The 17310-nt window shown below is 50.4% G+C and overlaps 1 protein-coding gene across 9 annotated transcripts in view; it reads right to left on the reverse strand.

Annotated features, from left to right (window-relative positions):
* The window catches only part of Shot (dystonin-like protein short stop), a 76178-nt gene that overhangs the window by 58581 nt on the left and 287 nt on the right, over positions 1–17310 (reverse strand). For 2 of the 9 annotated variants that reach the window (XM_076909630.1, XM_076909628.1), the window contains exons 2-3: positions 14940–15947; positions 717–778 (exon numbers count right to left, since the gene is read on the reverse strand). In XM_076909630.1, coding sequence (XP_076765745.1) covers positions 717–778; positions 14940–15042 — 165 coding nt within the window. In that variant the 5' untranslated portion in view covers positions 15043–15947. Of the gene's footprint in view, positions 1–716; positions 779–3477; positions 4344–14939; positions 15948–17310 lie in introns of those variants that run through there. The other 7 variants (XM_076909629.1, XM_076909627.1, XM_076909626.1 and 4 more) reach the window with 5 other exon arrangements.

The raw sequence follows: 17310 nt of genomic DNA on the forward strand, positions 1-17310 counted from the left end.
AATCCAGATAACGTTGAACCTGGGTGGGGTTCTAATTTTCGTGGGGATACGTAATTGGGAGGGATGGATCTCGAGGCTGCGCGTATCGATCGGAGCGATTTTCTCGATTTCACCCACTCGGTTTCCTCGATACGTTACCATCTATAGCAGCGCGTGAAATACCCTCCTGGAAGGGATTACGTTCGGCCCACGCGCGCGGCCTACATGGACAGGGAGACGGGTGCAGGGAACATGCACGATGCACGCATACGTGTGCAATACAGGTAGACACAGGTGTCGGAGGGGCGGAGAAGGTCTCCTATCGTTTACGTATGTGGTTACGAAACAGCTGGTTGTCACGGCGTTGCGCGTCGCTGCTCTCGTATGCTCACCTATCAGGTGTTTCGATATACGTTCTCGCCTCGGCTCCACCAGGCCGTGGCCTCCTGCTAAGGTCGCTCTAAAATTAGGCGCGTTCGATATTTCGAAGGAAGGGCCCCGGCTAGCCTTCGAGGAGCGTTGCACGCTCTCTCTCCCCCGTTCGCCATTAATTCGCGGGAGGCTTTCGATTTTTGCCTCGTGCAGGTGAATTAGATCATAATTGGCAGATTACACGGTCTCGTATGTACAAGGTGGATCGATGCGAGGAGCGGCGGTACGCCACCGAGTGAACGCCCATCGACTGTCGCGGCGAGTTGAAAAATGCGGGACGTTTTTCTTCGATTCAAGAGGCTTACCTTTTTCAGATGCTTGTTCACCCATTTGGTAAATGTTTTCTTTTGGATCGCGTCTCTTTCGTCTGTAATCACAAAGAAGAGGCAATTCGTTAAAAAACAAACGTTCACACCGCTGCGGCTGGGCGAAAGTGGAGAAAAAAAAATCAACGACGCCCCCATCCACGGCGAACGCAAGCGACTCTCCTCTACTCTCTACCATATGTTAATCGATTCCCATCGATTTCCGTGCTACGTCTCTCCGGCTCTAATTAAATCGTCCAATTCCCATTTAAGATCGCAGTCGCGCGACTCGCGAGCGACCGTCGTCTCTCTGTGGTCTACACACGAGCCAAACAGGCATCGGGCACATCAGGCATCAAAGGCAGCAAAGGCAGTCGAAGCTGCCGGATAGACGGACAGGCAGACGGACAGGTAGGTAGGTAAGTAGGCAGGGTAGGCAGATAGATAGACGGATAGATGGGCGGTGATACGTAGGCAGTCAGGTAGGAAAAGAGCAGTCGATCGTGCAGGCGAACAAGCGAACGTGCACTGAAAGTTTGCCGAATTATTAGCAGGCCGTCTAATTGCCGGTGCATCCCCTGCGCCCTCGGAACATCTGCTCCCAGGTAATCGAAACAAAACGGAACGTCTGCTCTTTGCGTTCCTCTGCACCTGTGTCGGACACGTATGTACGTTTCCGTGTAATCCGATTTCGCAGCCTTACGACGTCCTAACGCCGATCGGGAATACGCGTCCGTATTCGAATCGACGCGACGCAGACGACGTTTGCGCGAGACAGAGGCCGGTTCGACGACACTGCTCGAACGCGAAATTAATCAAGTAAGAGGCTTCGACTCGGGCTTCGTAGTAGCAATTAATTACGAGCGATTATCCGATTCCGTCTAGCTACGGGGCTTTCATTAAGGGACAGTCTATATCGCGAGCCGACCGTCTCCATCGGAGACAATCGAAACTAATAGGTATCGTGAACTTTAAAATACCCCCAACTGTCGCACGACCTCAGACGAATTTACGCGCGACAAGGGTACGACGAATTCCCCGACGCGGTGGCGGCGATAACAGATAAGAAAGGCAAAATTATTCGCGCCGTTTCATAACGACGCTCTTACGGAGGAGCCGTCTTAATGAGAGCTCGGTCCGCCTTCGGACCTGCGACACGCTCGGTAATGTGTTTACCTAATATTCGATGGAACGTTTAAGAGATACCCAGCCGATTAAGTAGCTCGTACCTTCTATGGAAGAGTTAAAAATAAAGAGACGCATTAATTCTTATTGACGTGACAAGGCGTCGGCTCGCGATGGGCTCGGAGCGAAGTTCGTCGAAGAGCCACGCGAGCGTGCCTTGGAAAAATAATGTTCCGACGCAATAATTGAAAACAACAGCTTCGGAAGAGTGGCATACCGAAGCACAATTGGTGATAAATTGGGACAACGAGGATACACCCGTTCTCTCCGACCCCACGCACACTGGATCTCGGAGCGTGCGATAAGAGGGGACCAATTGCTGGACAATCGTCCCTGGACGTGAGCGTTATGGGACGATGGAAAAGGAATCGCGGTGTATATCGTATGCATGTATTTCTCTGTGTGTGTCTGTGGTTTCGTTTCTTTTTTCGAACAGCGGCCGAAACGAGCAATTACGTAAACGCGTACTCGCGGATAATTGTTACGATAAACGTTCCCACGTTTCGCACGAACGTTCGCGAATCACGCGCGGTTACGGTCGCGAAATCGTTTCTGGAAAAATTCGTTTCGCAAGTAAGAGAGACCGCTATCTACGTGCGTATGCGTGGACAAAAGGAGCCGCGCGTAACCCGTTCGTGAAACCGATTCTAATGTAAATTACTCTCTACGTAGTCGAAATGCTAAGGAGGCGAGCGAAGGAAGGCTCGACGATCTATCACCGGTGCGTAACAAAAGATCGGCCGCGATATTAGCCACACAAAGACACTTCAAAGGGGAGTTAGTCAATGTTAAGTGAATGAAAAAAAAAAAAGAAAACGGAAAAGAAAAAAATGAAAAACGAAGAGAATAAAAGGGAGAGAGAGATAGAGAGAGAGAGAAAGAGAGAAATAAAGAAAATCAAAAGTACTAAAAAAGTCCACAAACACGTGTCTGCATTGGCTGTGCCGTACGCAACGAGAAATCGGCTGCGACAAGAATTCTCTCGTATCGGACATTCGAGTCACTGGATTAGAGCTCATCGCGAGGCGCGAACTATTTTGCCCCGGCTATTTCCGAGGCTACTTCCACGAAACATTCGGGTCAAACGGCAAAAGGTAAACGACCTCAAAAAGATACTTCCGTTCGCGGCATATGCACTCTCGAGCCGATACGAACTCTAGTTTACGCGATGCGTGCAATTCCCCGTGGTCTCTCCCTTTTTCTCTCGATCCTTCTCTGCACAAACGAACGCTCGAGAGAAGGCCGAGAGATAGACGGAGAGAGGAAGAGAAAGAGGAGAACACGAAGAATCGCGCGTACCGTCAACTACGTACACACCGTGTACTTCTCGTATATACCGATTTGTCACGATTCTCGAACGATAAATACCAAAGGAGGAAGCCAAAGCGAATCAGGTAAAAATAAAAGAGAAAAACGAATAAAAAAGAACTAAAAAAACGGGGTGGAGTGAGAGGGGTGAGTTCAGGTGTAACGTGTTCCGGGCAATCGGAGAAAAAGTTCCCATTGGCAGGATGAGGAGGGTCAGGGGCAAGGTATTGGACGAGGTCCAGCATCGGCATGCCAACTCTTCACCTACCGTGCGCCTCGATGAACATCGCCCAGCAACCCCAGAAAGCCTGAGTGCTGCCGGCACGGTGTTCTTCGGCCCCTTCCACCCGCCAATTCTCCCGTCGTTCCATCATCCACGAAAATCCATTTTCGTTCTGACCTTTGAACTTGGACAGCGACTCCTCGTATCCGTGCTGCGATCGCTGCTCACGATGGTGCTCCGCGACGGTGTCGGCCGGATCGAAACCGAGCCTCTCCTTGTAATAAGCCTGCGTGGACATCTCGCTACGAGTCTTCTTCTTAGGTTCTTACGTTCTCCCCCCGTTCACCCCGTTCATCGAGCTTCACCGCGTTACTCCTTTGCTCCTCGACGTTCGCCGGCTCTAACGAAACGCATCCGGTCCTTTTTCTCGCTGTCTTTTTGCGCCTCTTACTCTCTCTCTCTCTCTTTCTCTTCCCCCTTTTCGTACGACTCGAGATAGGCTGACACGCACACGCGTAAGAAAATAACACTGTTTCCTATCGTTCTCTTCTTTCGACACCAACCGTCCAAAGTAAAACAACTCTTTACTATGGTAAACAGTTCCCCTTTCACGCGAGCCTCGGGTTTCGTACAATCGTCGGTTGAAATCGACCGCGGTACACACTTGAAACGTTTCGTATCGGAACACTTACTAAAGTAGGCTTATCTTAATGGAAGGTTTTAATTATACGTATATATGGCACTTGAGAGTCGGCGGAAGACCCGGTTCACCTCCTCCAGCTTTAATCAAGCTCACTTTCTCCCCTGTCGTTGCTTTCCGCGTAGCTCCCCACGAATTTTCGGTTCGTTTGTTCGTTCGTTTCTGTTTCTCTTATTTGGATCGGGTACTGGTTGACACTGGTCGCGTAGCACTGTTGGGAGAATAAGTAATGAGAAGACGGGTTGACGATCGCGAGCTGACGGCCGGAACGGAGAAACAAGCGACGATCGGATCGGGGTGGGAAACTCGAACGGCGTATCGACGACGAAACGGACAATGCCAGACAGAAGAGAGAACGGGGAATAGCTAATTCCGTTCCCCGTTTGTCCGCTCTCCAGACACACGAACGAAGCTTAACGAATCAACGACCGAATTCATCACGGCACGTCGCAGACGTGACCACTCAACGTTTCTCGAAACCGAAGCGGCCCTCGCCGACGGAGCAGCACACCACGACGAACCACGAGGGGTGATCGGTCTCTCGGTGACGCCTGGTTCACCGTTTACAGGAGAACGAAAGTGGATCTTCTCCGCGCGGACACGATAAATGGAGGTGCGCGTACCGCCGAGCCAATTTTCGTTACACCGCACGGGGCTCGACTTTCGCGCGCGACCAATTAAACCGGACGATTCTATTAGCGAGCGAGTTAAATCCGCTGGAAGCCGACCGTTCGAGCGTAGACGACGGTTAAAATACGGTTCGCGCGGCGGACACCGACCGATAATGAAACGGAACGGAACGAAAGGGATCGAACTGACCGCGACAGGAGCGAAAACACGGGTGGCAGGGATCAGGCGCCGCGCGAGCGAATCAGCGATTGTATTTAACGAACGAGCGGGAGCGTGTACCAACGAACCAGAGAGCGATCTACCAAACTGACGGTCCACGAGACGCCTGGTGACTGAGAGAGACACGGGTGCCACCCGGGGAAACCAAAGACCATCGGGATCTCCGCATATGGTAATGGAAGCAACGGCATGTGGGTGTCGTCTTCTGGATCGGAGCGAAAAACCAACAACCGCCACCAATTGCAACACACGCACACGCACACAACCAACACCCGGCAACGGGCCCTCCGTTCTACACCTATCCCATTTGGTTTCCGTGCTAAGATTATTCGAGCAGCCAGTTTCGTCGGACACCTGCCTAGAAGAGACCTATATCCCCCCCGTTCCAACTTCTCTTCGCGAGGATACAGGTGACGCGAAGGGAATCGCTGGCGCCACGATACCAATCGCGAGACGATTCTTCCCGTTCGATGGTCAGAGAAACGTCAAACGTTAGGGGACGGACGGTGATCGAGAATCGCGAGGCCCGGCTCACCGACTGGTGACTCGACCCGGCACGACTGGACGACCTGACTCGACTCTCGCCGGTTCTCTACTAGCCCCGACGGAATTAGATGCGAATAGAAAATAGAGTAACGCGTGTCACGCGCCACGCGGTGTTAGGCGAACTCCTTCTAACCGTGTCCGTCCCATTGGTTAGACGACGTAGGTATAGAAAGTTCGAGAGAAAGTACCCCTGGCGTACGTAACGCGCGAACAGAACATCTGAGAATTTGTTGGAACAACACGAGGAGGGAAGCTGGAGTTCCGTCTAAACCGACGAATCTTTCCTTTTAAGAAGAACACCTCTCCGTCGATCCCCGTACAATGAACGAAACGCGCGAAACGATCGATGACATCACGACAGGTTCGAAACGCAACCTGTGTTCCTCCTCCTCTCTCCCCCTAGCCAGATCTTGCACCACCTACGACCTTTCGGTCCTCGACGGTGTCGGCGATACCACACGGTGTCCCGAGGCTTCTGACGCGAGACCAGCCGATATAGAAAGGTAGCAACGGGACGTTCGTCGGCTACGACCGAACAAGTAGAAGCTCCGGAGGAAAGCTGACGAAGAAGGAAGAGGAGGAGGAAGCGCGTGTACACGCGCATCGGATCGGCATAACGCGGACTGCAAGAGGGGCCGGCTCGGCGGCATTCTTGCGGCAACGGCGTAGCAGTATAACGGGTCCATAGTCGGCTCTCGGAGGACTCTTCTCGAGGGCTCTTTGGTAGCCAAGAACGCTCCTCTTCCCCTCTCTCCCTTTCTCTCTTTCTCGAGACCCTACAACCTTGAAGCAGCACGCGGCAAACCGTCGTTCACGCGACCGCGATCGCTTCCCTCCGTTCTGCCCTCTGCGCGTCCCTTTCCTCGAGCAACCACCTTCGCCGCCGGAAACCCCACCTATCCCAACCACCGGTGGTTCGACAGCGATCGATCCTCCGCCAGCATCTCTTCTCGCCTCCGTTGTCCCAGTTACGTCCTACTTACGAACGGCAGCCGCGTTCCTCCGCTGCCGACTCTTTCGCATCGACAGGCCCGATAACGTAGTATAGAGCCGCGAGTCCCGCGATCGTGACGACCGTTCCGACACGCGTAACTCTAGAGGCGTGGATCGATTACGAATCGAGCTCTCGCGGCGCGACCCTCGTTACGACCGATCTCGCAACGATCGTTTTCTCTTCGCCTCGAATCCGATACATACAGAGTGCCGCGCCGTTACGGGCGCCGCGACGACGGGACCTTGAACGGCGACCTTTGCGGGATTCGACGAAACCCGGAGACCCGTAAATTTCAACCGGTTCATTAATTTTTGGCTGACCCTCCTCCGTTGTGAAACGGGGAATCCCCTCGAGTGTCTCCGGTAGCCAACGCGCGCTCGATAAAAGCCGAGTGTATTACGTTTCGGCTAATAGAGCCACCGGTTTCTCTCTAAACTCCGTTCCTCTCCCGCGACGCAACTAAAACTGGTTTTCGAGGTTGCAAACACGACGGCGTCCCCGGGGCCGCGCACGAAATAATAAAATCCTCCACGTGATTCCGGGAGCGAACACACTGGAGACCCTTTCGCTTGTCGGTAACGAACGATAGATAAATCGTGTTACAAAAGCAGTACGCGACACGATCGGAAGAAGAAGCGAGGAGGTAAGAAGAAATGAGGGCGTATCGAGTCGAAGGTGGTACACATCAGTCGATGACTGTGTCGGAGTCGAGTGACCGCACTCAAAGGCCGATGAGACCTCTCTGGGTGCGATAAAGCTTACTTGCACTTTCGCGGGTCTGTTAACGCGACAACCAAATACGGCTTTCGGTGCGAGAACGCGGTGGAGGTCGCGGATGCGAAGGTGGGGCGATATACCAACCGAACAAGTAGAGAGAGAGAAATAAAGAAAGGAAGAGGGAAAGGAGCAACGATAGCGATAACGAAACAGAAGCGGCTGTGTGCCACGGCGGTACCGACGAGTCAAAAAACGAGGAGAATCACGGGGAAAACAAAGCGAGCGATGTTGGGTCGAACGGTGAAGGCGATGGAGACGGAAAGCTTGAATGGAAATCGGGGACAAGAACGAGCGAACGAGAAAGAAAATGTCTTCTGGTAGAGGCACGAGTATCGTGTGCCAGGGGACGTCGAGATAACGAGGGATAAACGGGCGGGTGGGGGACGGCGGAATAATTGGCATTCCGTTTAAACGCGAGGGACGTGGCAGAACTCAATTACGTCCGGCGGAGTAATTTGGCAAGAAAACACGCGAGCCGTTACGCTTCGTGGTACCACGCGCTTTTCACCCTTTCGACGCACGCTTTTCTGGGATGGAACGATGGGAATTCAGAAACAGGGGGGACTACACGCTTCTGTCCCCGCGTTCAGGCCACGATAATAATCCACGAGGCGGGCGTCCGTTGGCCGTCGTCATCGCGAATTACGTTCCTTGGGAGTTTCGACGATGCTCGAAACGGTTCGAGCGAGAATTGGTACCGCGAGAGAGACCGGGTACCGAGAGACCGAGCGGTTGCGACCGATTCGGGCCAGAGAATAGGTCGATCGGACCAAATTAAGAAATTCCACGTACACGCTCTCTGGCACATAAGCGTGGTCTCATACGTGATTGTGCGCGGCGTGTCTCGCGAGAAGCCGGTTTGTCATAGAGCTCTTACAGACCGGGCTGCAATTATTACGCAATCCCCGTATTCGATGAAAACGACTTTCTTCTTATTCACTCGTCGCTTGAAACCGCCGTCTCTATCTTAATATGTATCTATATACGTAATATGCAGGCGCAAACACGTATTTACATTTCTCACAGCGAAATGTGTTCGCAAATTGTGGTAACACCTCCAGACATTCTTGTCTCAATACTGATAGCTTATGATTTTTATGTCGTGCCTTCGGCCAGCGATAACATTACGTTTCGAAGATCGGATTTCAGGCTATTATCGAGCCCTTCTGACACGATAGCCTCTCTCCCCCACATAGAAAGGGAAACGAGACGACGAGTGGCACGAACCAAACCAACTGGCGGTCTCTCGATAGGCGGTTCCAGGAATTCCGGGGTCGAAACGAGCGAGGGAAAAACAAAAGGGGGAACGGCTACGTCAACGATCGTAATCTTGAATGAACCCCTCGCGATGACAACGGGTACACGCATTTCTCGTTTGGTGAATCGGTTCCTCGGGCTCGATATGCCGTTTGGTGATTACTAACAAACGCGCCCGTTAATGGAGGGGGCAAAACCGAGAGACAGAGTGGGAATATCACCGAGTGAGTAAGCATACGGACCCATGTTGGAGAACAAGAGAGAGGGAGAGAATCGTGGAGTCAGCGACAGAGGTAGAGGAGCAGGGAGATGCCACGGAGCGAAGCGTGACTCACGGAACGCCTCGTGTTCTCTTGGTGCGACAACAGACTTGCCGAAATTATTCACAAAATACCTAATAGATTCCACGTGAACGCGGAACAACAATCCCAGGCCGCGTTCACCAACTGTCACGTGTCGCAAGCGATAACAAACAAAAAGAAGAACACCCACCAGGCTTCGAGTTACGAGTCTTCGTGTACGAACAATACTCTCTGTTTAGTTAGACACTGAGTAACGAACCTCGTGAATTGGAACGACGGAACGTTATCGGCGTGGCTCCGTTCGTTCACACGTAAGTAAATTCTTTATCGCGGGACGCGTTCGCGCGCGAACAACAAGCCACATCGGTAGCGCACGGCGTAGAGGTACACGCGACACTCTCGACGCGGTACGAGCAACTGACAGAGCGACCGACCAAACCGACCTACCGACCGACCGACCGCTCGGTTCGGTTCCGTTCGTCCGCCCGTCAGGATCGACCAACCGACCGATGCTACTCGAGACGTGGCACTGGAAATTCCTGGTAGAACGTACCGCACGACAACCGTTGACGAAGTCGACAAGCGCGTATCCGGAACCCCGCCGTAACACGGCCAGGTAGCTGTAGCCAGTACCGACGAGGACGGAGACGGAGAAAGAACGAAAGAGATATATGGACAGAAAGTGAGAGAGAGAGAGAATGAGAGAGAAAGACTCGCGGCGAGTGGAAGGCGCGAGCGAGCGCGCGCGCGCACGCTCGCGCTGTGATACGCTCGGACGGAAAAAGACGGAAAGGTGGACCGAGAAGGATGAATGGGCCGAGGAAAGAGGAGGCAACGGGGCGGATAAGGAACAGCGCGACGGAACGCAGGAGGGGAACCAGCAGGACCGAGCAAAGTCGGGAAGGAATGGCAACGGGACGCGCGAAGGGAGAAACAAGGGAACGAGAGCGAGAGAAACGCGTACGAAGGGAAGGGAGATAAAGTGAACGACAGAGAGGGAAGGTAGGGAGGGAGGAGAGACAGAGGGGGATAGAAGGAGAGCGAGCGAGCGGCTTGCGAGTTGGAGAAGACGCGATTTGCCGCTCCGTCGTGTAGAGCACGTCGCCTCGACACAGACTGCGGCTGCCTGGACAACTGCCGCCCACCCAAGCTGCCTCTCTACCTCGAGCCTCGAGGTTCCAGAACCTACTCCTCGCATGCCCCGCCATTGCAGCTCCGTTCATCCTTCACTTTCTCCGTTCGTCGAACAGAGAAATCGACGTGGCCGAGGGTCGGGGTGAAACCGACCGTCAGGGTAGACAAAGACGGTGCCGGGGGACAGGCCCGCGATAGACGGAGAGAGACCGGACAAGGACTCGCTGTGTCTTTTTCGACAGTGCGCTCCGCCCGCAGAATAGCTGCCGTTACAAACAGGTTCGTAGGGCAGGTCACGTAACGACAGGGGCGCGCCGTGAAAATACCACGAATCGCAAATTAAATCGCACCCAAACACCGTGTGCCAAACGGGACAACGAAAGCCGCGACTCACCCGTCGTAAAACGCTACCCTTCCAAACTGAGGATGTCCCTTCGCCCCGATTCCCGTTTCGCGGCCAATTTCTTGAATCGAGAGCCTCTTGCGTAACCAGTCGACGAATGAGGTGGCTATTAGCGAATTCACCAACGCTATTAGCCGCTTCGCCGATGCTATTACTTTGCAGATTGCAGATTATTGCGTAAGCGGCTTCAGTCGGTTAAAAAACCACGAAACGGGGATTAAATCGCACCTAGAACGGCGTATGCCAAACAGGGCATCGACCACGGTTCACGCATAAAACACAGTGCTCTGATACCTATTCGCAACCGTAATCCTCTCCGTTTACCGTTCCGCCGGGAATTCTTCCAGTCGGTTAGTTAAAATACCGCGAATCACAAATTAAATCCACCCAACGCCGACTGCCAAACAGGACAACCGTCAGTCGTGTTTCACGCGAGGGTACGAACGCCTCTGACATTCACTGAACGCCGTAAACCTCCCTCGTCGTTCACCGTTTGCGCGCAGAATTCTTTGACCAAACGGAAGATCGCGAAACAAGAAGAAGACGCGGCGCGGCGTATCGCAACCACCCGGGGGTCCTCGCGCGCTAGCCAGCGTGAGAATCCCCCCGATCTGGCGCCAAGCCAAGCCCATCTCATTTTTTCTTCGTCGATCATCCCTAAACGTCGCCGATATTCTACCTCTTGTTTATGCTCGCAGTGAAACTCAACGGCAAACGTGGCACCGCCGCTAACAGATGTGGACACTAAATATGTGACTTTCCTCTAGGTCGCTAATCCCGCCCGCCACAAATGCAGAAATGTTTATCTTATCGAGATAAACGATAACACGTCTCGCGAAGTTCGCTAACTTATCTCTCCGACTGCACTCGACTGGCAAAAAAACTTATGAATGATTTAATATTGTACCAGGTACAAAGGTGAAAGAACAAATACTGAAACAAAGATTAGACGGACAATTTCTATTCGCGATAACCGTCCATTATCATCGACCACTTAACCGTTCTTTTCGACCTCTTTTAAGATGCTAGAAGCGTGCATGATAATCAACGTTACGAACATAGAAGATCGGACCCCAATACCAGACGGTCACCTTTCTATCATACCATTACCATAAATTTACCACTATCCTGAAAACCGATATTTTAACCAGTTTTGGGTACATTTAAATGTGACACGGTTTCTCGAATATACGCACATCTATAGGGCCAAAAGTGACCAAACAAGAAAAAATCCAAATCTGGTAAAACCGTACCCGTTTCAGAAGCACGAACACGTACAAATTCCAGGGGTCAGAATAATTTGAATTTCAATAGAAATACAAAAGCCTGTCGCCAGACTTTAAGCGAACCATTTCTCAGTATCGATCTTCACTGCATCCATTTTCATCGTTTCGCCACACGGAACGATGATGCGCGTGTCTCACCCGCAAATTATTCACGGTACGCGTGATATCCGACGAATAACGTTATTACATATGAATGAATGCAGTTTTAGTAACCACTTGATATGCCGAGGACGACGCAACTAACGCGGTATCATAGTCGCACTTGGCGGACGCCGACTCGTACTGTTGACGACCGCTTCGAAAGAGATAATTCTCACTGCTCTAACGCTATTTAGCAATGTCTACTACATATTCGATGAGTTCGAAGCAGCGGTTCATCGTTCCCGACACGTGGCCTGGATCCCACACACGGCACTCTTTTTTCTGTTACTTTTATTTTTTTTTCCCCTGTTCTTCTTTGCCTCCTTGGCAAGTTCACGCACATTCCTAACTGTACCTCGATCGAAACGAAGATTGCTACACAAAATATATAATAAAAAGGGGGATCACGCCCAACGAAATTTAGTCCGATTGTGAACGTCCGATCGATTGATCGGACTCGAGTCCAATAGGACCAACAACTAACATGTTGGTCCGCTCAATGTACTCGCGGATCGATGGAGATCCTCGACGGTCAAGAGGGTGCGCTTCGAGGGAACTTTCCGAATCAGGTGAGTGGCTAAACTGAAAGGGTGAATTCATTGCAGCTAATTAAGACGCCAGTCTACAGCCTCCTTTCGCGTTAAGAGATACTTGCTTCTTACTCGCAACCCTTTACACGTGCACCCGTTGTGAAAGCTCCTCGTGGAAAATGCAAGGTGACTCACGGATGCTACCCCAACCTCTCGAGGTACTTCAGGTACTCCGGGACATCTAGCGAGCGGCTCGTGAAGCCTCGCCCCAAGCAAAGAAAAGCAGGTATCGGAATAACTGTACGATACCAAAGCGCATCCATGCACTTGTCTAAAGTTCACACGTACCCCCTGAACAATTCGATCGTGCTATATTACGTACCTTGTCGTTCAACAATGGTTCTCTAATTATCCGACAATTCTCATGCACAGTCAGATATGCGTCAACCTCCTGATTCGCGATTTCAGTTTGAAAAGTAAAACGTTTCGTCGAGTAGGATTCTATTTATGCGTGTAACACGATTTCGATAGAAAGGGAGAATTGAATTTTCATGCTACGCAACGGTTCCCACGAATTTTGGGGGGTTCGAATCAACCGGCCTAAACGCGGTTTATCCAAGCTAAACGAGCCTGCGCGAGGAAGGAAGTAACGAGGAGGTGGTAAAAACTCGCAGAAGAGGAAACGAAGGAGAGAGGGGAAAGAAGATGTTCTCGAGGCTGGGGCATCGAACCGTGACCCGAGCACCTGTTGCCGCCTCCACGCTCCTAGATTAATGCGAACCGACCTAACCTGCCGCCTCCGCTCCCTGCTAGCCGCGTAGGCACACGGTGAACTAGCATAACCTCTCCGACGAGGATCCCATGGACCGTGACCGCTGAAAAGCACACGGCCGTGAGTTCATCGACGCGACGACGTGGTTGAATCGCTGCGCGTTAGTCGGTTGTCTGCCGCTTTGATCGAGGCGCAAGTGTGTCTTCATTCATCCTTCCCGACCGGAACGCGTTCAATCGCGGTATAAAAGTCGTGTTACGCTGAGATTCACCGTCCCGCGTTCCCGGAAAGCCGTAAATTAAACAACCAGTGGGAGGAGAACGGAGCACGGCCGGGTCCCGAGTGAGCCAATTGAGAGAATCGTTGTGCATGCACTTGGAGGGATATACCTACACTCGATAGAGCAACGGTTACTAGAGCATTTACGATAGCCCACCAATAGGTCGTTATAATTAGAAACAATTATGTTCGCGTGCCCGAGATGCGATGCTTCGATATCGGCTCGCCTACCAGCCGAGAACAATTTACGAGATCACGAGAGTTACGTTACGTCGATCAAACACCATTTTAACGACGCCACTTGAAAATGGTGCGGAACCGAGACCGGAGAACGGGCCACTGCTTTTGTGAGCGTGAATCAGAGCCTGTAATTTCACGAATCGGATATGTTCTAGATGCATGCGTTCATATGCATACATATGCTTGTCCTATGCGAGGAAAGAGAAGAAACAAAAAAGAAAAAAAATGGAAAAGAAAAAAGAAAAACAGGAAGCCACGCTCGATGCCAGCGGAAGAGATGCCAGTTCCCCTAGATTTCGAACCATGCGAGTATACGTATGCATACGAATGGAATTCGTCGGACGATCAAAGCGCACGCGAAAAAATACGATAGCATCTCCGAGTCCGTTGAAAAAAAAAACTCTCACGGTAAGATGATCGGACATCTGCAATTCGATATTTATCGAATGGTTTCGAGTGTCTATCGCTGGTCAGCACCCCTCGACGAAGGTCGACGCAAGACTGTACCGCAAAACGCATCTCGTTTCCTACTTCGGGAGAATTTACAACGTGGCCAATTTTCTCGTACAAGACATCGCGTAAACGCATGTATCGGTTTTCGACCGAGCCGGTTCACGACGATTCGAACGGCCATACTTTCCGTTTCTCACGAAACCCCTATGCGCGAATCGATGCGATCGATAAGGGGCATTCGAGAGAGAACCAGCAGGGGGTTAATGGAGAAAGAGGGGGGAAGAGAGGGTGAGGGGTTGCAGAGGAGAAAAAAAAATTTCATCAATTAAACGCGTCATTATCGATTCGGAAGCACCGAGACGAAAAGTCTTAGGTTTCCTCGATTAAATAGCTTGCCAGACAAAAAATGTTAAAGTAAATGATTGATATATCGGTACGGTCATTAATTCAGAGCTCGTTTATACATTCTGGTCGATTACGTACGCATTGTCAATTACTACGAAGCTCGTATTGCTGTGGTAGGAGCACGACAAACGTCACTGCCGTAATGCAGTACACTCGTGCTCGTATAATGACGCCTATTTTACAATTGATCGAATACTTTGCTCGAGAACGCCCGGGGCGCTTAATTTGTTTTTTTAACTTCGACGACGTACGTCGCGAATTTTCTGTTCGCTATGCGGCAAAGCGATAAGCGCAGCTTTACTAATAATAATATACTGATCGCGAATCACGTATCGAACGAAAACGAAAGGCGGAAGCCGAACACACACGGTAGAGAATTCAAGTACGTAACCGGCTTATGAAAACGGAAACTGAACAGAGGACGGTGATTGACACTTACCGGCAATCCGTAAGACGGCTCTGTCAGCAGGATCTAGCTGCAGGATACTCAAAGGTTTGTCCTTTACCCATTCCTTCAGACTTCCGTCCAGCTCGAACTCCATCCTCTAAAGCTGTTGATCGAAACTTCTCCTTTTTTTTCTTCTTACACCATATTCGTGCAACTCCTCTGTCGCTCGGCACTGTTTCACAACCACTTGGCAATTTCACAATCGCGACACACAGCGAGCCCCGCGAAGTATTACGTCGTCTTCGTTCAATAGCGTTCGCGAGGCAGCGGTGAACAGTAAGCGCAACCGAAACTAAGTCGCCCGTGTTATCGACAGCGGGCAGCTGGCAACTTTGCACGCGATATTAGATACGACATCCTTCTTACTGGTCTCTTCCTCACCCCGTGTAGATTTCACTGGCGGCGTTCTTCGCTTCTCCCCCACCCTTCTCTTTCTCTTTTGTGTTTCGGAATCGATGTCTACGCGGTTGAAAATAGTTTCAGAGAAACGTGGAGCACGTGGAACTGGAATCGTGCATTGCCGCGCGTTTATTTACTGGCCGACGTCGCTGCTGTAGGGTAGAGTAGCGTACCGCTGCGTAGAAGTGCACGGACTGCACACCGGCGGAACGGAAGGAAGAGAGGTGGCAAAGAGGACGACGAACAGGGAAAGCGTACGCGATGCCTGGCGTCCTTTTGACGATGCTCGCCGGTGATTTAACGATGGAGAGCGATACGTGCGTAGCGGTTGCTTAGCCAGCAACGTATCGTGCTTCCTGCACGCCGATAATCAACAATGTTTCGTATCTTCGTCGTCAGCGGCGCTTAGGTCAGGTTAGATTTCGTTGAAAATGGTTAGGTCAAGCTCGACCTCTTTCAACCACTGCCTCGAATTCTCGTTGCTCTTCGTTTCAAGACTTCCCACGAATCCAAGAACCTTCGATGCTTCAGTCGTCGAAATAGCGCAGCACAGTTCCACCGCCCTCGCTGTCCTCTATACTGCCCTTTTCCCGAAACATTCTATAAATTAAAAAAGAAATATTGCAAAAATATTTGCAAATATGTTATTTGCAGATATATGATCTCTGGATCAATCGCAATATATGCGTTCATTCAAGGAGGGGGGAGCAAATAGTACTGCATTAATATTTCAGTAATCGTGTTATGACTCACAACTGCGGGGAAAGCAGAGTTTCCTGACGTACGACGCTTTCTAAGAACGTTCGAAATATCACGAAATCTCGATTAAACAATGAGGCAACACTTGCGATAATACAAAATTTAACGTGTTTCCTAGCTAATTTATGCTCGCATAAATGCGCATGCCAATTGTTAGAGCGATAAATCGAGAGAGATCTGATACAAAGAACCGGAACCGGATGTGGTAACATATCAAGTACAACTAATTCTCAGACTGCAGTAACAGAATGAAACACGCGTAAATTCTTTGATGTACAGATCATCGTTCTACTTTCGAACGAAGTTGACACATGCTTACGCATATCTATGCTAGAAATAAATGATAACCTTGAGATTTTATATTATCCGCGAACAATACTTCTGCTGCTGCTGCTCGGGATACAATGCTTCTTCGTTCGATCGAAATGCATGTTCCAATGTTTATCAATTGAAACATCTGTACACGGCAAAACATTTACACCAGTTAAACGCTTCACGATTTCGTTTATTTGCTTTTTCACCTCGAACGCAAAAATACGAACATCCGTTCTATATTCGCGACTCAAAAGGCTTCAGTTTACGCGCACGCAACCACGCGAAGTAATTTCCTCCCCCCTCCACACCATTTGTTCTGTCAAAGTCAAATTTAGATTTGTCCAAACGTAAAATCACAACAAGAGCTTTCGTACGCCTCTCTGCTGTGAATAACACTCGAAAACATTCGTATTTCAAAACATTCCTACTGAATGAAACAAAGATGTAACCTGGCTGTTTCAAAGTTAAACCTAACCTAACAAATTCGGAAACCGTAAGAAGAATGCCAGTCGGTCATGTTTCGTCGAAATGACACTGAATTCTTTGAGTTTGCGCATCACGAAGATGTGCACGATAATTATCTTCAAATAAACTTATCATAGAATCGTGATGTCTCGTACTCTAGGCGTAAAAATTATGCGGGCAATGTGCGATAGTAATGATCAGCGACATCTGCGGAAGACATTCGTGCAACTGACTAAATAATCGAGATAACCGTTCCACCGAAAATAATGAAATGTTACTGTGATTCATTCGAATATATCGACCTGAATCTTAAAAACGTAAGTAATTCAACACAATATAATATCGGTCACGAGATATCTTATCTCCCCTTCAGATATTTTTGTTAGAAAAAAATACAAAGTCATTGTACCCCTCGTAATGATAA

The sequence above is a fragment of the Xylocopa sonorina genome, chromosome 2 (genome assembly GCF_050948175.1).
Source record: "Xylocopa sonorina isolate GNS202 chromosome 2, iyXylSono1_principal, whole genome shotgun sequence".
NCBI classification, from domain to species: Eukaryota; Metazoa; Arthropoda; class Insecta; order Hymenoptera; family Apidae; genus Xylocopa; species Xylocopa sonorina.